General features: G+C 42.9%; 1 protein-coding gene across 1 annotated transcript in view; it reads left to right on the top strand.

Annotated features, from left to right (window-relative positions):
• The first annotated feature begins 4,210 nt into the window (after nt 1-4,210).
• CCNYL1 (cyclin Y like 1) overlaps nt 4,211-22,790 on the top strand; it is a 30,542-nt gene continuing 11,962 nt past the window's right edge. The window contains exons 1-6 of the mRNA XM_034065109.1: nt 4,211-4,514; nt 15,384-15,458; nt 17,715-17,749; nt 19,471-19,571; nt 20,988-21,023; nt 21,709-21,760. Coding sequence (XP_033921000.1) covers nt 4,286-4,514; nt 15,384-15,458; nt 17,715-17,749; nt 19,471-19,571; nt 20,988-21,023; nt 21,709-21,760 — 528 coding nt within the window. The 5' untranslated portion in view covers nt 4,211-4,285. The remainder of the gene's footprint in view (nt 4,515-15,383; nt 15,459-17,714; nt 17,750-19,470; nt 19,572-20,987; nt 21,024-21,708; nt 21,761-22,790) is intronic.

Here is a 22,790-nt window from a genome sequence, read left to right as displayed (position 1 = left end):
CTTTATGGGCCAGCTCTGTAATCAGGAGAGCTCAATAAAAGTGACCCACCTCCCTTGCACCATCATCTGCATTGGGAATTGCCCTTCCCTGGCCTCAGCCCTGGTGAACCAGGACAGCCCTGGAACCAGGAGGGGGGTGAATGCTGCAACTAATGGGAAACACTTCCAGAAGAGTGGAAAACAGTTCAGTGCAACAGGTTATATAAAAGCACAGTATTTAGTATCTGTGAGAGGGCATGCTGCCCAATGGGTGCAACTGAGGGTACCACAGCACAGACCTCTCTTCCTGGAGCAGCAGGAAAAAGGGGCTGGATCCCAATGGTCTGTAGTAAGCTATTTTCAGCTTATGTATTTGATACTGCCAAGATGCGCCATCCAAAACCTCTGCTTATGGAAAATGTGGAACTAGGTATGTGCTGCCCGTTGTACACCAAAGTAATTGATTCCTTTATAATGGAAGCTGTCTGATGATTCACTGGGGTAAATCAAGCAAAACAGTAGGAAGACAAGATGGAAAACAGGAAGAGAAACAGGACTAGTAGTAAATCATGATAGATGGTATTCAGGATATTGCTGGAGCAGTAAGTCAATAGAGTGCTAAGCTGCATGAATAAAAGATAATGTGTTTCATCTCTGCAGGGTGTTGCTCAGGCTGTTCCTATTAACAGGATCACCTGGTTCTGCAGAAAATATGTACAGCAACAGGTTTTGTCATATCATCCTGATAAATCAGACCTGTATTAAGATTTTAAGAGTTCATTTGCCAAAATGGAGGGGGGAATGAATATTCCTCACTACTGCAGCTACAGGCAAACATGCACAGATACAGAAAAATACTCTTTAGTGGTGTACTGAGGTATGCGGAAGTGGAAGCTTAAATTCTTCTGGGATGACGGGGAGGTGGGACAGTTTGCTGTTTCTGTGATTTCCAGGGATTAAAGTCAGCTTCCTCTTGCTTAAGACCTACAGGAATAAGGCTACACAGGGAAGCAGACTGACTTCTTTCCTCCCTCTGCATGTTTGTATAAACCCTGATGCTGCACAACAGCGCTAGTGTGGGGGAAGAGCAGCCCTTCTCTCTTCGCATTTGCAGCATTACACACTGAGAACAAGTATGAGACCCATGGGAAACTTTAGCCTGTGGGAAGCAGAGGAGCTAAAACCTTCATGCCCATATAGCAATGAGCCACATCACGTACTCCAGCCACTCCAAGTTCCCAGCATTTTTCATCTATCGGGACAATTACATGGGGTTTTGGCTGCTGCCCTCGATGGCTGGCCCCTGGCCCTTGGCTGCCTGGTGAGCCACTCATGCTCACTGCTTCTGCACCCTTGAACAAGGATTTTCCACTGCCCAAACCCACAGCTTTGGCGATGGGCTCCCTGAGGCTGCTCCAAAGCACAGGCTTAGCAGAGATCCCAGCCCCACCACAGACAGGCAGCACCATCGCATGTGCTGGTGCAGCTGCAGGGAACAGGATGGACACGGTTTAAGGAATGGGATGCTCAGTGTCACAGCTGTGTGGCTGAGATGTGTGGATTTGCCTGTGATTCCTACAACCACTCCACATGGAGCAGGCTCTCCTCTGCCAGCGTTGAGCCTCTGGACAAGGTCGGAATACAGCAGGAGTGCAGCTTGCTGAGGCACTGCCACTATTAACATAGAGCCAGCCATGTGAAACAAGTAAGGGAACTGCTTTTCTGGGGTAAGAGAGTAAATTACCCCAGTTTGTATTAAACAGTGCCATGCAAGCCAGCTCTTATTCCTGCTTGAGAATTAATTACCTCACTAAACCACACTGACTCTTCACCTTTCTTCTCTTTCCCACTATCCTCATCAAACATCAGCGGATGCAGTGCCAGAGGGAAGAAAACACCAGCTTCTGCGTGGCTGTTCAGCATGAAGCCCCTTTCTCCCTCCCTGACTCAAGCGAGTCTCCTGTCCCGCTCAATGGTTAAGTCCCGTCCTTCCTACACCTGGGAGTAGGACCCTCTGGCCTACAGCTTTGTTTCATGCAGAGTACAGAGGCTGTGGAGGGATGCTGGGCTGGAGTGGTTCAGAAAGCACTGAAAGTAAATATTTTCTGAGGCCCTTGTGTAATCCACAGCGAGGTCAGATTTCTCTGGAGTAACAAGGCTTTACAGACTGTCAGCAGCGTGTAGAGAGGCTTAGCTAACGCCGTTTAGAGAACTTGCCAGAAGTGGGAAAGTATAATTCCAGTCTGAAGGAGTAATCCTCATAGAAGATTATAAATCATTTAGTTCTTCCCTTTATTGTGCCTGGGATTAAGCTGCACGGATTCTAGAACTGCAGCACCTATGATTGCCTCCCTTCAAAGAAACCACCCATGGTTTTGTCTGAAAACTCTGCATCCACAGTCATGTGAGAGAGCTGATGTTAGGATTTATCCTACAAAATGGAGCAAAACCCCAAGCCCACCTATCTCTGGAATAGCTGCCAGCATGATAGCAGTGTTTTGTAATACTTTGTGTGTTCTGAAGTCTTCTGCAGAGCCATTCTTCTTGTCAGTGGCCCGAGTTAAATTTCTGTAGCGATAGTGAGGTGATCCATTGCAGAATGACCTATGTTCGTGTTTATCAGAGCCTCTGACTCCTGTGGGTATCTTGCCCTCTAATCCGTCTTCCCTGGAGCATACTTGAGCGTTCCAGTCCTCTGAGCAGCTCCCAGGTAGCTGAGACTCACCAAGCAAAAACGCAGCAGTGCTGGAGGCTCTCCATACAGTCCCAGGAATCCCAGCAGCCACGTGTAATGTTTCATCCCCAGGCTGCATGCAGATTACACACAGAGCAGCAAATGTAAGCCATAAGCAAGCAGCATTGCTTATGCTCAACCACTTTGAGGGACATTGAAGTCATGGAATGACAGAATCATAGAACAGTTTGGAAGGGACCTTCAAAGCTCACCAAGTGCAACCCCCCTGTAATGAGCAGCCACATCCTCAACTGTGTCAGGTTGCTCAGAACCACATCCAGCCTGGCCTTGAATGTCTGCAGGGATGGAGCATCCACCACCTCTCTGGGCAACCTGTGCAGGGTTTTACCACCCTCATTGTAGAAAAATTCTTCCTCACGTCCAGCTGGAATCTCCCCTCTTTTCGTTTAAAACCATCACCCCTCATCCTATCGCAACAGGCCCCACTAAAACATCTCACTCCAACTCTCTTAAAGGCCCCTTTTAAGTACTGAAAGGCTGCAATAAGTCATCAGAGTTGATCACAGAGCTCCCATGTGGCTGCTACAGCTCCCAGCCCAGCCTGGCACCTGGAAGCACAGGATGCCCACTTAGCATGCATGGGGACAGGTGGGCAAAACACCCCAGAGCAACCCAGGAGCTCTTGAAAACCTTTGCTAGGTGGGGTAAAGAGCCAGTGTGATCACAAACAGCCTCTAAGCTAACAAGTGCAGCACCACGGCTGCCTACATCCTGCACTGGAGCCTCCCTGGACTGCTGTACATAAGCACTGTGGAGGCAGCACACAGCATGCAGGCAGGGTATTGCTGGTATTATTATTTATTTATGTGCCTGGTTTATTATACCATATTATTGCTTTTTATTATTATTTCTTAACAATTTCATAGAGCAACATGGTTTAGTGTGAGGTGTCTGTGCCCATGGCAGGGGGTTGGAGCTGGATGATTTTAGGGTCCTTTCCAACCCGAACCCTTCTGTGATTCCATTCTATTGTTATTATATCGTTACTGTACTTTAAAGCTGCAGCTGCACCACGTGGACGCCCGGCCAGGCAGACCCCGACGAGCATGGCCTGGAGAAAGGGGCGTGGTCAGGGGCGTGTCAAAGAGGGCGTGGCCTAAACGGGGCTGCGGCCGGCGCGCTGCGTGTGCGTGCGCGCGTGGGGCAGGAGGGGGGCAGGCCGGGCAGGGCGAGGCCGCGGCGGCGGCGGCGTGACGAACTCCGCGCCCATTGGCGGAGCGGCGTCACGCGGCGCCGCGGAGGGAGGTGATTGGGTGGGAGCGAGGCGGGGCTGGGCCGGGCCTCACCCCAGGTCTCCTCCCTGCTCCCCCCCCCCCCGGCTTCCCCCCCCCCCCCCCGCCCGGGGGAAGGTGGCCGGTGGCGCGAGGTCCGTCGGTCGCCGCGCGCAGGAGGCGGCGGGGGCTCGCGCGGCCGCCGGGGCGGTGATGCGGACCTGAGCCCGCCCCGCCCTCGGCCCTCCCAACCCCCGCCCTCCCGGCGCCTCGGCTCCCCCTCCCCCGCCACAGCCCGGGAGCCGCGCAGCCGGGGCCCGGCGGGGGAGCTCCGAGCTCCATGGGCAACACCGTCACCTGCTGCGTATCCCCGGACGCCAGCCCCAAGCTCAGCCGGGCCCGCGGCGGCGGGGCAGCGCCTGGGCCCGAGCGCTGGGCGGACGTGTACCAGGCGGCGGCGGCGGCGGGAGGCGGCGGCTCGGGATCGGCGGAGGCCGAGTCCGGCGACTCGGATCCCGGCGGCGGAGGCCCCCACCTCCAGCACATCAGCGACCGGGAGTTCCCGGATGGTGAGCGGTGGGGCCCGGCGGGCGGGCGGGCAGCGCCGGGCACTGCATCCCTGCCCCGCCGGCGGCTGTCCCCGTGGTGCCCCCGGGGCGCGGCAGTTCCCGGCCTGGGGCGCGCCCCCTTTGTCCCGGTGGCGGGGGGGAACGTGCAGTCCTGTGAACCCCCCCGGGAGGAGCGTCCCTGCCGCCGGCCGGCCCGCGCCGCGCCCCAAGCAAAGTTCCCCGCGGCTGTCACCGCGCTGACAGTGCCGGGGTTTCCTGCGGGTGCCGCCGAGTGCCGCCAACCGTGTAAACCGGCCCCGCGTCCGGGACCTCTGCCCGAAGTGCGGGCGCTGAACGGGTAACGGCGGAGGAGCGGCCGGTTCCCCCCGCCCGGTGCTGCACTGCCGGAGTCCCTGGCTGCCCCGCTGGTCGCAGCCGGGCCGCGGGGAACCCGAAAGAGCCATGGCAGAGCCCCTCGTGCTCCCGTCTGAGGTGAAAGTCTGGCTGCTTGTTACTCCTTAACTATGCAGCCGTGACTCAGTCGTAACGCTCAGCAGTTAGCAAAAGCTGCTGCATTTCCAGCCTCTATTGAACGGGAGGAAGGAAGAGGGTGTGTGGGGAGTAAGGGAATTAAGAATTACAGAGATTGTGTTCATATGACATCATTGTGGCTGGACGTGGGTAATTTGTAATCTAGCTATGCAGGGTGCTCAGTTATAGCTGTGGACTCATTACACCGACATTCCTTGTCGTGAAGCTCTCGGTGTTCCCAGTTTGTTTTCCTTGAGCTCATGGGAAAGTCCGTGTTCAGATTCGTTCCAGTTCTGCCTGGAGCAGTGGTGTTACAGGGACTTGGTCTGTAACGCATCTCATTTAGAGACATGCCTCTGAAGAGCTGGCAGGGTTGTGCTGCAGTGATAGTTACAGGGACAGCATGTAACAGGTTGGTGGTGCTCCGGTCTGTCTGTATGCGCATGATACCATAAACACACAGCACAGTGTAATAACTTAACGATATTCAAAACTCAGTTTAATTAACAAGCTTCTTGCTAGTCATTTTCATAATTATAACCACACCTATATGAAATGTATTCAGTTGAAAAAAGGTAGCCTGACATCTTTAATGTACAAGATACACAGTAAGAATTCATGGGCCCTCCATGCTCATCTTGAGCTTAGGAAAAAGATTTTTCTTATCAGGGAGAAACTGGCTGCCAAAGAATGAGGAACCCTAGAGTTATTAAACTTGCAAGGTTCTGCACAGCACCATATGGTGCAGCTGTTACAGAAACGAGACGGAACACTCAGCTCCTTGGATCTGCTTTGAAACAGCTGTGCAGTACAGCAGTAGGAGAAATAGTATTTGCCGTCTAGGAGAAATAAAACTGTATTTTTGTGAGATGTTACAGAAATCTCTCAGCTCTCCCATGCTTGTTAAGGGAGGAGGAGCTGAGCTCTGGAAATTCTGGTAACTCAAGCAAAAATGCCCAAGCTAAATACATCTGCTCAGGAATAAGGGTTGTATTTGTTTGAATCTTTCGTAGGTGGTCACGTCAGTAGCGCTGAGTAACCAGGCTTAACTGTGAGTTCATCTAGATTTCAGAACTGGCCTTGAAGTAGGGAAGTATTTCGTACTTTGAATTTGCAGATGTGAATAATGGTGCATAGTCCAAGAGTAAGATAGTAGCTGTCTGTCACAGGTTTTACTTTTGTGGCTATGGAAACTGTAGTCTTGGGGCAGGAGGTAATCCTAAAATTAGAACTGCATAAGTACTGCGTGTTTTAGATGATGTTAAAGATCACTTTTACAGTGGTATGTGGTTCACTGTTGCATGGCTCAGAAGGATATCTGCTACAGATGATTGATGCTATTTGTCTACAGTTTTCCAATTTATATGACTGTTTAGGGCTGCAGAAAGTATCCAAGCTTGATATCTTTATGAAAATCCAATTCCATATGGTCAATATTAGGAGTAAAACTTCTTGTGTTCATTTTTGAATGTTACAAAGCTCTACTTCAGTAGGATGGAAGCAGTTAACTTCAAAACGTAAAAAGCATAATTTGCAAAGCCTTAAATCGAATGTTATGAAACAGACATTGTGGGGAGTTTTTAGGTGATACTGCTATCTGTTTAATTTAAGACCTTCTATGAAAATAATAAAGCTGTAAATGCAGTGCTTGCATACATCAGATAGCTAAACTTATCCCTCTTAACTCTGGGATGTAAAAGCTGTCAGCATACCCAAACTGTGCAAGCTGCCTGCGTTAGTGTTAAGTAGTCCAGCAATTTCATTTGAGGGATAACTATTACTTCTGTAACTTACTAGTGTGTAATATCATAGGTTAGCTAAGATGCCGGTCTTGTCCATAATGTAAGGCTGGGAACCTACTGACTGGCCTTTTCTTGAGTGCTTTGGCAGGGGGGAAAGAGAGAAAGCTACAGGGAAAAGAAGTCAAAATCATCTTGGCTATTTTTGTTCAATGCTTCTTGCTCAGTTCTGGGAGTTTCTAAGAACACAGCTAAATATATCAGAAAGCTAGCATCCAAATGTGATGGAGATGCTTCATTCCTTAAATTTTTATCTTTGTTTGTTGTTCTTAAGTTAGTCTTAATGCTCTTGCACTTGTTTTGCTAAAATTGAGTGTTTTGGTTGAGTCAGGAATGCAGAAGTTAGCAACTGAGCCTTGGACTTTTTGTTTTGTAATGTTTTGTCGTGCTTTTTCTTAGCAAGCGGAACGTAGTCCTTGCAGGTCTATGCTCTTAAATGAGGATTATGCTGTAGCTTCTCCACCACACTACTTAAGAGGCACTGCTTTCCAGTCAGCACCGCTTATATTGTCTGTACCAGATCAGAATTAAACAAGAAAAATCTCACTATCTTAAAATGGGGAGGTTATGAAGTGGTATTTATGTATGTTGAAAAAGGAGTGGTAAGTGGAATGGAGATAAAACACATTATGAAAGTGTAATGTTTCAATACAAGTTACTTCAAATGGGAAGGGATTGCCAGATCCACTGCTAAGACAGAACTTAAAGGAAGAATTTGCAGTTTATGGTTCTCAAGATCCTGAGCCATAACCTGTTCAATACACGCTTTTCCAGCATGAGAAATAAGCCTGTATTTGTGGTACAATGTGCTAAGCCAAGTTGTATTATGTAAATGGGAATAAATATAACTTTGAAAATTATAGTTTTTCCCCATGTAGATTCATGGATAGTGCTAATGTTAAAAGCTGAAATGAACCTGAAGCTGATGGTTGACTCTTCAGCTGTGCAGTAACTGTTCCTTCTTCCAGTGGGCAAGCAGCAGTTGATAGCAGTTTGAACTGGACAAAAGGCTTTCTTGTCTAGTTTTAGAAATGGCAACTCTTTGATCTTAACATGTGCTGTTCGAGGTGTGCTGGTTGCTGGTGTGGATTCTTTTTTGTTGTTTTGGTGTTTCCCCCTGAAATGTGTGTCTGCTAATCTTTATTTGGCCTTGGGTTTTTTTTCCTGTGATATTCTGTTCCTAGTTGTTTGGGGGAGAGGTTCTCTTGGCTGACACTTTCTTATCTATCCCTATGTTTAAACATAGATTTAACTTTTCATAAATGCTTTGATCCGTGGATGAAACTAGAACACAGCCTTGCTTGGCAGACTTTTCTCACTTGTACTTGAAAACATCTCCCTCCACCACTGTTGTTTACTGGGTTCACAACTTTGCCTGATTCACATGAACCAAGGGGAAGATTGTTGGCCTACTGAACTGGTGCGACATAATGAATTTATACCTTCACGTGGGAGAACTAGAGGGTGGGCAGGGGGGTGGAGAACAAGGGAAAAGAATCAGGAATGAGAGGGAATGGCAAATGGGATCAGGAGAGGTGCTGAGTGGGATGTGGTCATCAGACAGGGGTTAGATGGAAAAACAAGCGGAAGGAGGCTTTAAGAGGAAGGTTAGCAGAGACTGAAATAAGTGAGGTTTACCTGAACAGGCTCAGACTAGTGCCTAGAATAACTTCAAGAAGCTTTTTGCACCTTCTCTTCTTTTTCCAGCCCCCTCTCTAGAGGCTGTGCCATGCTGAAAGGGGCAAGCTTCAAGTTGCCTGTGTACTGCAGTTATTAAGCAGTGTTGAACATGAGGGTTTTGATGAAACCTTTGGAGCTAAGGAAACTGAATTAATTTCCATCCTGAGGTTTTTTTATTAAACTGTTTCCGTGTAATTAACCTCTGGGATCCTTCCTTTGTCAGGCTTTCTTTAGGACACTTTCTCTTTTCCCTCCAACCAGTCAGGGTATCTGTAAAGCAGCAGCAGTTCTGTGGCTCGGAGTATGTGTTCTCTCAAGTATGATCAGTGTGGTGAGGTCATACTGAAAAGCTGACTAACAGGGGAATGAACTCTTGCACGAGGCAGCAAAATACAAAAACCTGCTCCTCCCAAATTCACATCACACATTAAAGTGAGGTTTCTGACAACATTTCTTCCACTTATATAGGAAGAAGACTCTGGGAGGCAGGAGGAAAATTCTACTTAACCTGAAGAATCCATACACTGAATCTGTAGATCCTTGTCAACAAGCTCATGTTGAAATTTCTAAATCTGTTTGTTTTTTCTTCATTACAGTTGAAGTTTGAATGTGCACTTTTATATCACTCACCAGAAAATAGTGTTTTCAGAAGAAAACTCTGGATGTTTCGACTTGAAGGGACAGACAAGGATACAGCTAGCTTTAAAAGCTTGGTGCTATTTGTTTAAATGTGTAGTAAAGCCAGATGGATAAAATTGAAGATCATACTTGCAGGTCATGCAAATATCAGGTTTACCTCAACAGCTTATGCAAAAATCCCACTGTCAAGCAGGTAATGTTCTGCAGTGTTTGATGAGCTGTGTGTGTATAGCACAGCTTTGCTTCCGTGTGAAGTTCTGCATGGATCTCAAGTCATTGGAGTAATCGAACAGGGTTGTTGGGGTTTATTCCAGTGAGAAAAGTAACGCTGGCTTGATATCAGATGTGTCAGCCAGACTCAGATAATAAACTGCTGAATGCCAGCTTCTTTCAAAGACCAAAAAAAGCTTTTCTGCAAAACTGTTGGACATGTTTTGTTCTGCAGATAGTTGTTTTTCTTTTATAGAACAAGCTGCAGGTAAGCTGGGATTCCACAAAGCCACTGTGAAGAGTGACTGAGCTTGTGCCTAATTGGGAACAAAACTTGATGGCACTGTTACTTTCCTAAAAGCCCAAACTTCATTTGAAGTTTGCATTAACAGGAGCAATCGGAAGGGGAGAAAAAACAGGTGCCAGTCCCATCAGGTGGCATATGACACTTAGCACACAGTACAGTGCATCTTGTTCTGGTTACCTGCAGACACTAGGTACAAAGAGTGTGTGAGGAGTTGTTACGGGGATAACTTGCAATTATCAACATGAATCTAGGATTATAAAGCTTGTTTGATCTTTCATGTGTACAGTTAGAAATCTTTGGTTTGGCATATCAATTAAAAAATTAGAGCAGTGGTGTTCTACTTTTAGCTCCTGATGGGGGTGAGTTGTGTTATGTGTTAAGGTCCGTATGGGGAATAAAAAGCGGGCAGCATGTAACCAGTTCTTTCTCCTTGTCTTTTTGAATGGGCCTACATTAAATGCAGTACAGAAACACATCTCTAGCAAAATATCAGTAACTTCTAAGATCTACCTTGTTGAGCTACTGTTTCCCTTCTAGTCCCAAGATAAAATCCCAGGAGCATCTAGTTTTCCTCCCTTTTAACTGGTTCTCCTTGCACTGTGGAATTTGGGGCACTCCTGATGTCCTGCTGTTCTGCCTGGCTAAAATGTGTAGAAGTGATTATAACTGTGGTGGGTACATCGTGAAACACATGGAAGCCTACTCAACTTCCTTCAGACCCAGGGAAACTAGGTATTGTGCATGTTGGAACAGATTTCTCCATCATGTTTCCCCAGCAGGGGCTGTGAACTGAGGGATTTGCTGTGGAGGCTGATGATGGTGTGGATCCTCCTCTGCTTTAGGAAATGCAGGATCCTCTATTGACTTTTTTAAGCCACATAACTCAGTAGATAACTGAAACCCTGGCTAGCTCACAGCATTTTTAGATGGTCTGCACTTTTGTTTTCTATTTTTTTTTTCTGATTTTAATAACGAATTTGAAATGCTTATTGTGTCAGCTTCTTGTTGAACCACTCCAGCTAAGGAATGTGGTGTAAAAGGACAAATAAGTTCTTCTTAATTAAGAAAGCTTGTTGTACACTGAAGTAGGTTCTGCAGCCTTCTAAAACATCGCAGTGCACATAGATACATGCTGGGTATTGATAATGGTACTGCTGTTATCATAGTAGTGCCATAAAGAACAACTGTCAGATTCTTTGTTTATTGTGTGAAGTCAGGATCTTTAAAAGTAATGAATTAACAATGAGGGGAGTCAAACACTGGCACAGGTTTTCCAGGGAGTTTGTGAAGTCTCTGTCTGTGGAGATGTCCAAAACCTGACTGACACAGTTCTGGACAGACCCTGCTGGAGCAGGGGGTCGGACTTAGTTGGTCTCAAGAGGTCTCTTCCAGGCTCAACAGTTCTGCCTTTCTGTGAACAATGGCCAACTGTGCGGGTTGGTTTTTGTTGTTTTCTTTTTAAATAGACTTGATTTCCTCCAGGGAGTTAGGAAGGAGTGTTTTTAAGGGACCTGTGCACATGCAAGTGTTGGTTGAGATTGTTTTCACCAGGGTTTTCCTTTAAAATGGAGTTCCTTTCTGAGAACCGGTTGTGTTTGAAAGCACTTTGTTATGCAACAGATCCAAGTCCTTTATGTATTCGGATTTGCTTGTATTAGTTATGAAAACAGAGCAAGTTTTGTATCTTTTTGAGTCCATCCCATTCCGGAAAAGAGATGTGTTTTGTTGAAGATGAATAATAGGGAGATCAGAGTGCTTTCATTCTGTCCAGATTTGGGGAAGGAGTCACCAGTGGAACATTTAAAGAACAGACTAACCTGTGTGTAGCTGAGGACATAACAGGAGAAGGCAAATGGAAAACAACCTCTGTGTGGTGGGCTCCGTGGTGAGTTCGAGGTGGCTGGTGAGGAGTAAGCACGGGTTGAATTCAGAAACCAGAATTGTAACTTTTGGGAATGTTTTTGGGGATAGAAATAGAATAGCAATTTAAAGGACAAATAATTTTATAAGAAGGTATTGTTAGGAATAACAGACTTTCTGAAATACGTTGGCAAATTTGTTAGTCTCATTTATTTCATTATTTTTTTTACCTTTATTGGGAGTTTTAAGTAACTCACATCTTTCACACTGTAAGGTGATGAAATATGAGGGAAGCTCAGACGTTAATGAACGCTAGCATCCCACTGAGCAAGGGAACTCTGTTTACAGGAAGAGATGATATTATGATTTAATGCTTTAAATATATGCTGTATCAAAATGTTACTGCTGCCTGGTAGAGCAGAGGATGGAGCTAAACTTATTAAAGAAGTGCTGTATTTTAATGTTCTAAAGTAGTGAAATCGTCAAAGGGCTGCTATTTAATATCAGTGACGTCTTTGACTGTCAGCTTTATTAATGAGACAATACGTGTAGCACGATGCAGTGTGTAAAATGTGTTCTTAATAGTTAGAAATCACCCTTGGAGGTGTGTGAAACAGTAGATAAGTAGCTAACATTGTAAATCCCTAAAACCCACACATGTCTGACGTTGCATAGATGTGTATAAGTAAAGTCTTTATGCAGATCTTATGTTGAGGAAAGGACATAAGATCTTGAGCTGGGGGCAGAGGTTTGCTTTTCAAAGTAATATGATCTGCCCCTTGGGGAACTGTGTGCTCTCATCAGGCATGGAGGGTACAGCAGCAGCAGAGGTAGCTGAGATTGTCTGAAGGGCAAGCAAGCTGCAAGGCATTCTTGAGAATCAGAGTGGTGAGAGAGGGAAGTAACGTCAGGCTTCTCTGTGCTCCGGCTGGAGACAGGGTTGTTCGCACAAGCTTGGTAGTACCAGGGCACTGAGAGATGCAGGGAAATAAGGGGGAAAGCTGGTGTTAATACACACCTCTCAGAGCAAGCAGGAGGGCCATTGTAGCACAGCAACATTATGTGCTGCTCCCATAGACTTAATTTCTGGTGGGAATCTTCCTTTCTCGCCTCTTTATCACTGAGTCTCTGATAGAAAATGTGTTTTGACTTCTATTGAGTGGATAGGCTCTGGAAAGAAAATGTTTTGTTTTGTTTTGTTTTTTTTTCTTTTTGTATCATCCTGTTGCTTCTCTCATTCCTGATTCTTCATGTTTTAATTCCCATTACTTCTGTTCATCCTGGGGCATACCATGCTGCTTTCGTTCTCTGCTGACTTTATGTGTAGCTTGAGCTTTCTGTCATATATCTTCTGACGTAGCTCCTAATCAAGACTTACTATTATTTTCAGGGCTAGATATCTTGGGTTTGGATTGTAAGTGCTACAACAGTGAAGTATTAGGACTTACGCTTGGTTGTGAGTCAGATTGTTTGCAGACAGATTTATCTCTTCCTCTGGGTTTTCTTTTGCCGAGTTTCCCATCACATTTTGCCTCTTCTCATGTTCTTATCTGCCTCTTGTTTCATGCTTCCTTCATCAGCTGTATTGCTGTTGCATTTTGGTATTCCATGGGCAGTTTACGAAGAGTAAATCATACAACTAATTTCTCCACCACTTGGAATAGAGCATTGTCCAGTGAGAAGAGGGCAGAAAGGATGGTTAAAATTCTCTGGCTGCTTAGCAGGTGAAAGCTACAGGGAGGTGCTCTGCTAAATGCATCTTTCTTCAGTCTCTTGCAAGACAAAAGCAGATGTACTGCTTCTGCTAATGCCACATTATTCTGGGATAAGAAACGTGCAGTTGGTCTTGATCACTTCTTGTGGGGTTTTGTAGTGGGGGATGCCCAGTATCTTGGAGAAACACGAAGTCCTGTGTTAAGAGTTACTGAATTCAGTAGTCCTTTTCCCTCTGTTCTCCTGTGCCTCTTCCTTCCTAATCTTCCTTGCTGCCTTCCCCTGAATATCACACAAGTCTCATACAATGCTACTTGCTCTTCCTTGTCATTCCATAGTGAGTCCCATAGCTCTGTAGACATTAGTACCCATTGGTGGGAAAGGTGATCTGGGCTGTGTGGACCCTCATTGGAGGCTTACAAAACTCAACTGTGTAAAGCCTTGAGCAGCCTAGTTCTACTTCATAGCTGATCCTGTTTTTAGCCAGAGATTGAACTGGAGACCACCTGAGGTCATTTCTAACGTAACATCCAGTTATTCTCAGAGTAGCTGCTGAACCATAAATAAATAAAGCCTGACTTGTTTGCTCTGTTTGCATATAAATATGCTAATAATCATCTGTATTTGAAATCTGCATATTGCAGTCTTGTTCTGCCTGCTGCTGGTACTGAAGTTATTTGGTAGACGAGCAAGATACTTCAGTTTCTGAATCACTCCTTTCTCAAATCTAGAAAGTTGATTAATATTTGCCATTATTAGGGATTGCCTGGTCTGTGCCAAAGTTTGTTGGGGTTTCTTCTTTCAGTACTGCTGCACTGAGATCAGTGAGGTTGTAAGTACTTGGAAAACATAGAGGTCTGGATACCAGTGTTTTGCTCTGGTGGAATCTGGAATGAGCAGTCTTGGGGACACACGTACTTTTGCATTTACGTTTGCCTGCTGATGCATAAGGGCTGTGGCTATGCTGTGTGTTAGGTGCAGTACCACAAAACTCACAGGATTAAGACTTCCAGCACCAAGAGCTTGTGCATGCTGTGGCTGCTATTTAACTGCTTCTGTGGGTTGAGTGCATAAAAACCTCTTTATTTTTTTTAATTATTAGAAATTGATGGTGATTCTGAGATGATTTTTGGGGGCTTGGCAACAGCAGTGGCATACATGCAAGTCTGTGAGCTTGCATGCTTTTATGGTCAGCATAACATAAGTAGCACTCAGGAAGATGAGAATGACAAATCATAGAATGGTTAGGGTTGGGAAGGACCTTAAGATCATGTAGTTCAGCATAAATGGATGTGAATTTGCCTTTTCCAGGATGCACAGTATCACAGTACTCAATTATTCTGTTGTTGTGTTCACATAAGTCAGTGTGTCTATAGCATGACTTCCTCAGAACAGCTGTTTCTTCTGTCAAAATGCAGCTCAAAATTTCATCATGATGTTTACAGTTTCATCAATAAACTTTAGTGATCATTCCCATCTCAATCTAAGGGAGTAACATCCTCATCTAATGTCATCACTGGTTCATTGTGGCAAAGGATTAAAGCAATCATTTTGTTCTTCAGAGTGATATATTAGCTGTACAGGGTTTAACATGAAATTCCAGAAGAACAGAATAGTGCAAGATCCGTGTTTTGATATTTATCAGTGCTGTAAAAGTTACTTATTAGGTTCTTTTATAAGACCACAGATTGTTTCCGTCCATGTTGGGTACTTAAAGCACAGAGTGAAAGGTCAGCAGTGTCTTCTTTTTCCCTCCCCCTGAAATTATGCTCTTGATAAAGTTCCCGCTTTCTGCCCTCTACTGAGCTCAGGCTCCACACTCAATCACACTAACACAGAGGGGTGCATAATGACTTTTGAAGGTGTATGTTGTTTTCTGCAGTCTTTCTTTGCAGATTTTGTTATGATGGAAACCATGGGCTGCTTCACAGCTTCATGGCAGTAGGACTAAGTCCACAGGGTCTTTTATTCAGAGGGCGAAATGTCAGATTTTTATTTATCATGACAAAAGTAAGGTTTCTGTTTAGAGAGACAGTCCATTCTGATCTTGTCTCCATCACTCTGCTTGAGTATTTTAAGGTTGGGTGGGAAACGTTGCTGTAATCAGCTTCTGTTAAATGTCTCTCTGTTCTTTTGTCCTTTCTGTTTCAGATTTAGCCTTGGAATCTAATCCATCTGATCATCCCAGAGCAAGCACAATTTTCCTGAGCAAGTCTCAAACAGATGGTAAGCTTTTTCCAATTTAAAAACAGGCAGGAGAAAACCTGGAAAAATAACTGTTTATTGTAATTACACAGCTCCAACACTTACATTAACTTCAGTTCTTTCAAGGCATAGGGATTAATAATTTGTGTGTTTACACAGCAATATGTTTGTAGGCTGCTTTACTCAACACTCACAATCACTTGTTCTTCTGAACAGTTAAATATCAGGAAATTTCAGAGTCTGGATCCTAGCAGTCTGAAGGAGCAAGGCTTTCTTCAGCAGTGTAATTCAAGCTTCAAGCTTTAAATTAAATATATATATATATGTAAATCAAAGGACAGTTTTCTGTAAGGAATAATAAGGCTAAGCCATCAGTCTCTATCAGTTGCTTTTGGCTGTGTTGTTTTAAACCATTTGAACAGTTCCAGTTAGCATAATTATTCTTGAATCTTGGTTTTAATTACATGGATGTGTTGGAATTTTCAGTTTCTTTGCAGTTCCCTTGTTTACTTGATAAAAGTAAATGTTGAACAGTCACTGTAGCTTGCACATTCCAAAGTGCTGTTAAAAAGTGGAGGCATTTCCCTATTGCACAAATAAAAAAGAATTGTGACAACAATAAATGTTGAAGTTGCAGTTGAAAAGGAGTTTATGATTTAAAATGCTTCTGGTACTTTTACAGTTGGTTCTTGAAGAAGGTTTTTCTAAGCTGTTTTTCTAAGACAATGCTGCATTTGAGATTGGGCGTGTGGTGGAATGCTGCAGAGCATCTTCCACCGTGGCATAGCTTTGCCCCAGAAAAGCAGAATCATTTTGACAGGTCTGTCAGTTGCAGTCCTGCTCTTCAGTCTTAGGGCAAGTAGTAAAACTGTCAGTGGTGTCAAGTTGACAATGCTCAGAAAATCTGTGAGCAGTGGAAATAAGCACTAGCATGATTCTCCAGAAGAGGTCATATCAAAGAAACTTTAGGCCTCTTTCCTTGAGGCCTCTAAGGTCCATCTTCAAGCAGGCAGAGAATCTGACCTGCACATTTCAAGCACCTCATAGATGAGCAGTGTTTAAGTTGCAATTACCAAGTTGACATAGTTGTTGAACATCATAGTGCAGCTTTACAGTGCAGCCTTTCAGCCTTGCTGCAAAAAACATTCATGCTACATGAACATCCTTCTTGGGGGTAGTATTGATTTTAAACATGATTTGGTGTTCTTCAAATGTAGTGCATTGGAATGTATGCACTTGTGTTCATGTAGAAAAATGGTCGGCTAGGTGAGACGATATCTATTAAACTGTTCTCTGAAGCTTGTATCGGGTGAATTGATTTTTACAGGTTATGTTTATGAACAGGTCAGGCAGAAGAATTTATTTTCAGATTTCACTGAATCTTCTCTAGTTAATCCTTCCATAGTAGTAGAATTAATATAGGTAAGTTCCCTCTCACTGAGGTGTTACCAGGATTATGAGTTTTCATTTATGCAAAAAGAAGAATTTTGGATACTCTGTTCCAATAGTTAATTTTCCTAAGTATGTGAGAGAACATGTCCTGCAAACAAGCGGTAATTATCTGAGTTCAAAACTTCAGAGCAGTCACCTGTCCAGGTGGTCACATTTGTATAGCTTTCTGCATGTGTGCAACTTTCAGCTCTCCTTTAACAGCACTGGTTTACGTCTACTGTTACAGCTGGAAGTTACACCTTGAAGTCTTTTTGAAAAGCTGACACAGCTTACAATTACCAGATAACATGGTTGCGTTTATATGATGAATAGGCATACCTTGTGCCAGCATCTTCTGTAGAACGAAATAGGTTTTTACCCTTTGCTGTCTGATAGGAGTGAGAAGACATGTGTATAATGCTGGGCACTTTACTTCCTCCTTGTGTCTCTTTGGCAGATTCAGTGTGTGATGTTTTTACTTCTGATTGCTAAGTGTTTGCTGTTGGATGTTGAACAGTGTCTATTTGAACTACCTGAAATCATCCAGTTTTTCATGATGTAGAGCATCTCTTCAAACCTGAGATATTTATCCCTTAGTGGGATGGGTAGAAGTAGTTCTTAAATGTACATGTAGATAGCTGGAGGTAGCATGTAGTTAACTAGCTTGATAAAACTTAGGGATGTTTTTTTTCCTCAAACTGCTTTTCCAGACACCTGAAGTCAAATTTGAAACTTCTAATCCTCATGTACTTCAGAAGACTCAGTTAATAGAATGGTTTTGTTGAAAGTAAATTGGGATTGTATTTAAGAAACCCTTCAGTTCACTATCTTTCTCCCTCTTTCTAGTACGAGAGAAGAGGAAGAGTAACCACATCAATCATGTAAGTAAAACAAATTCTTAGTGTGCTGTATAGATGATATTAGCATACTGGGACAAAGACAAATTCAAGAAACAACAGTGGTAGTTCTGCACATATAGTCCTACACATGTTCCAAATTCTCCATAGCAAGATAAAACTGAATTATCTTTGTCTGTAAGAAATAAACAAACAGGCACAGTATCACAGAGCACAGAATGAATGTCATCAGAAGGGTAAGACTGCATTTTTTTGTTGTATCAGTCTTAAGCATTTCATAACAGTAAAGGAGAAATACAAGTCAAACTGCCTACATAAAGCAAATTAAACTGGATTAATTTCTCACCTAAGGTGACAAGTCTCAAATGACTTGCTGCTTGAGCATCATTGCAGGACTTACTGTGAGGAATGTATCCAGCATGAAGAGAGGATGATGAACAAACAGCACCATCAGCATGATAAACAAAAGATAATCTATCAGCTTTAAAATCTGAAACATGCTCTAAGCTTTCTCTGCAAATATTAGTTGGTTTTGACACTTCATTTGCAAAAGAAAACCCCCCAGAAATACTCACCAAAAAAGAAAACCAACCCACAAAAAAGGTGCAATGTCATTAACAAGTGCATAAAAAATTATTGACTAGTAAAGTTAAAAATGGATGTTATTAATACCAAGTTTAAAAAATACTGCCTAGCAGAAGTACCTACTGATGAGTTACTGGTAAGATAATGATATTTCAAGTCTGTTATATTTTGTATGATTATATAGGTGGATCCTATTTTTTTATTCCTTTTCTATTTCAGTTCCAGCTTTAGTCTGCCAGCACCAAGTGAAATGTGATTGTATTGTTTTTGCTGGCAAACTTTAGCTGGAATGGGAAATATTCCCAGGCAGCCATTGCTGGATAAAGAGTGCCAGCATTTTCATTTGGAAGACTTTCAAGGTTTTGGACAAGGGATTTAAAAAGATTCTGGCAAAACCTAACAAATCATGAATTGCTTGATTAAAATCCTCCCTCAATTGTGGTGTCCTAGCTCTAATGCAAGGCATTCTCTAAAAATGCTTAGCGAAGCCTGACTTAGTGTTCTGTAGGAAGCTTTCTTACAGTATAACATTTACAGGATTAGGATAGATGATGGCACATACTGCTAGCTCTGAACAATAAAAGTAAGGGTTGTAGTAGTACTTTATTTCCAGATTGCAGACACTAAACAAGGCACAAGTAAAGAACTTTGTTTGTTTGGGTTTTTTAGCTAAAATATAACAAGACAAAACCCCAAATGCAAAACTATCTTTACATGGAACGATACTTGATAACCAGCAAATGTAAAGGTGTAGGATATAAATATAACAGGGAGACTGATGATTAAGGAATCACAGGGAAATCTAATAAAGTACATCATGGGAGGGAAACAGACTTGAACTGCAAGAATGGCGTGGAGGAGAACTGAGAAAATTGGAGGACTTGCTGCTTTAGCTGCAGCTATTTTTCCTGAAAACTACTTATCTAAAACCATCATGTTGTATATTTATTACAAGGGGTATTTATAAACCCATCTTGTATAAAGAGTATCCTCAGGAACCTGATGGCTATAGGGTAGCTTACATAGCAGGAGCAGTCACCTACAAAGACCTCCTGTGCAGTAACTATTTGAGGTGTAAAGCCAGTATTCAGTGTGGTAAACCAAAGCTTACAGAATCCCTGTCCTTGAATGTATTTCTGTTCTCTTTCTTTTTTCCCAAGGTTTCTCCTGGGCAGCTTACAAAAAAGTACAGCTCATGCTCAACAATATTTATAGATGACAGCACCGTCAGTCAACCTAACCTTAGAAGCACAATAAAGTGGTAAGAGCCATTTGTCATCAAGAAGGGGCTGAGTAGCATTGCAGGGTCTATTTGGGATTTTGTGGTGGTCTTGTCTGTTCCAAAGCCAGTTGCACACTTGAATGAGAGGAGCACGGCACTGGTTATTCAAGTTGATCATGGAAGGGGTGTAGAGGTCTGGTTAATGATGACTACTTATTTTAGTTACAGAGCTAACCTACTGTTGTATTTAATAGTTACTGTGCACTTGAGAATCTCAGGCAGTGCAGAAGTGTCAGCATTTTGGGGTTTAAAAGTGTATGTTGGGGTGGGAAGCCCTAGGGCTTCGCATTGAAAGCCAAATCCAGAAACTCTCAATCTGGGAAAACTTTAAATGGATTTTGTATGGAGTTGCCAGAAGTTTGCAGCACTGTATTTGCTACTTGCCAGTGGTATTAGCCTGCCCTCTAGTTGTGGATAATGGTATGTTGCTGGTTTTAATTGTAGCTGTCCTTTGCATATCAGTTACTTTATGTGAGTTTGATAATTGATTAGTCTTCTTGGTTCTCCAATGGAAATGGCTGTTTGCCCTCTTGTTCTGGGTACCACACAGTCAGTTCTTTGTGCATAGACAGTAACAGCCAAGAACCGAGAATTTTACTGTGCTTGAAGGGAAAGAAAGAAAAGTAGCTTCAGACCCAGAAGGCTTTACTGTTGTAACAGTTTATTAAAGTTTGGAGATGTCTGAGTTGATTTGTAACTTTAAAACTTGATTTCAAACAGAGGTATCTAGCATGTCACTCCTGTTCTAGAGAAGAAAGAGCTTAAAAGATGGTGCTTGTGCCATTTCGAAGTGGTCTATAGCTGGTAACAGATCAGAGCTTGCCTATGATGGATTCCTATGGTGGCCGTGTTCCTGTTGTCACTGCCAGTAAAGAATCTGAAATTTGGCCATGGTGGATAAGCATCAATATGAAATCTGTTGCCTTACCTGACTCAGCAGAGACTGAGATCTGTTGTTCTTTCCTTCTTCGATTATGCTGGCATAGTATCATCTTTATTATTTGCCTTATTTTTAGGCAGTGCCTAAAATAGACAGCCAGGATGCAGAGTTAAAACATTAGCAGAATCTCTACAATCATGCATGTAACACCAAACAGAACTTCTGTTGTATTTTAGTTGTGAATAGTCCACATTTCCAATAAACGTTGCCTTTTACGTTTCATCAGGCAATGAAGGTGTATGTTTAAAATGTGGCGTAACGTTTATTTTGTGGCACAAGTATCTGTACAATGAATGTAAGAGCAGTTTGGCTAGCAAATTTAATTTGGCCAGCTTCCCTTCAGGCAGGTAAATGAATGTGAGAGTAAGCCAATACGTAATGGATTCTGAACATTCAGTGAAATAACATGCACAGAGTATGCTTTAAGTCTTTTTTTTCTCTTTCTCCATTTTTAGTGTAACATTAGCAATATTCTACCATATAAAGAACAGGTGAGTGAACTTTTTTTTCTCTGAAATACAACTTTCTTTTTGAGCCAGGGATGCTATGGTCTTGGTCACTTCAGCAACAGCTAGTTGAAAAATCTTGCACTTCATGTAGTATCTGCTCCCTCTTTCTACCCCCTCTTCAGCTGATATAGAAGGGACAGTAAAAGACCCACCCAATGGCACAGCGCTGCATTGAGAATGAAGCATAAAAAGACAAAACAAGGGGAGCACAGAAAATACACTTAATTCACCACAAATCAGCATTTGGGCTTTGTTTAGCTTTTCCTGAATACAGAGGTATAGATCAGTATTGATGGGTGAATGAACACTCAGTCCCATGCACAAATAACCCTTGCCATTATAGCTAGTTACAGTGTATGCTTCAAAATTGCAGCTGCCATTTTGAACTAAATGATATTATTGAGGCAGTTTCATATTTTAAGTGAGAACTGTACCCAGCATAATCTGAGAACATGGAAAGCTATTAATTGTTTAACTTCTTACATATTCAGCTCTGAGATCTCATCATTAAATGCTTTGCAAAAATACAAGTTAACTTCATATCATATTACAGAAAAAGCTGAACTATGAAGTATATCTCTATCCACTTTAATGAATAATACTTTGTAGTGGAGCATAGCATTAACAAATAATTCCTGCTGCTAAACCAGAGATTTTTACTTTGTAGAGATTCTGACAGATCATTGGATATTTTTGATGAAAAATCTCATCCTCTCACAGTAAGTAACTTTTTGATCCTCTGAATGTGTATCAACACACGTAGTTTTTAACATCTTGGATTTGTATCGTGTAAGTAAGTTGAAAATGTCTTGGCACTAAGTCACAATCAAATAGATCTTAAATTGTATCTGTGTAAGTAATACACAGTGCAAACAAGTGTTCTCTGCACTGTTGATACCAGCTAGATCATGAGCAGGTTTTTCTAAATGTTGCAAAGTAAATTTGGGGTTCTGTGCTTTGGAATATAAATGGAAAGCAAGCATCTGATGAGTCTTGCATATTTTGTATCCGGACTTTCTTATCTAAGTACTTTCTTCCCCTCTTCAACACTACTTTATTTAAAAGTCTTTCCTATTTAGGAACATGTGGTTAATGTGCCTAACCTTTTAAATTACTGCAAACAGGAGAACATGGTCCATGAAGCATCTTGCAAAGTAGGAGACAGCAAGTTTGCTCTTTAAAAAGGTTGAAAGCAAAATGTTAAAGCTGGTACAATTCTAATGTGACTGGTACACCTTTTAAGGCAGTCTTTAAGATGCAAAACCTCACAACACAGGCAAGCTCAAGAGTAAAATGTCCAGTTTGAGCACTAGCAGCTAAATGACTGTCCTGCAGAACCATTTCCTTTGTTTTTCATTTGGAATTAATTTAGCAAAGCTCTAGTGGCTTTAAAATTCAGTTTCCTCAGGGACTTACCTGAGTGAACGCAGCTTGGTGTATCTCACAGATTTAGCTGTTATTCCAAGTTTGTGAGAGTGTTATCCCTAAATGTGACCCATTGTGCTAGGAACTGTACACTGAATAAATACAACTCTACTCAATGAAGATAAGGATCAAATTGTGAAGAGCTGTATGGAAGAGTTCCTATATGGATTGTGGTACTTCAAGAGCAAAGTCTGATCCAAAACTGTTTTGACTACCTGAATCTGTTGTTTCACATGAAAAATTGTTTATCTAATCTAAGATGAACTCCATCAGACAATTTCATTTCTTTATTTACCAATCTGACATCTTTTGATCCTATGATAC

Source organism: Melopsittacus undulatus, chromosome 8, assembly GCF_012275295.1.
Source record: "Melopsittacus undulatus isolate bMelUnd1 chromosome 8, bMelUnd1.mat.Z, whole genome shotgun sequence".
NCBI classification, from domain to species: domain Eukaryota; kingdom Metazoa; phylum Chordata; class Aves; order Psittaciformes; family Psittaculidae; genus Melopsittacus; species Melopsittacus undulatus.
Note: the sequence above shows the minus strand (reverse complement) of the source record. Positions and strands in the feature narration are given on the sequence as shown.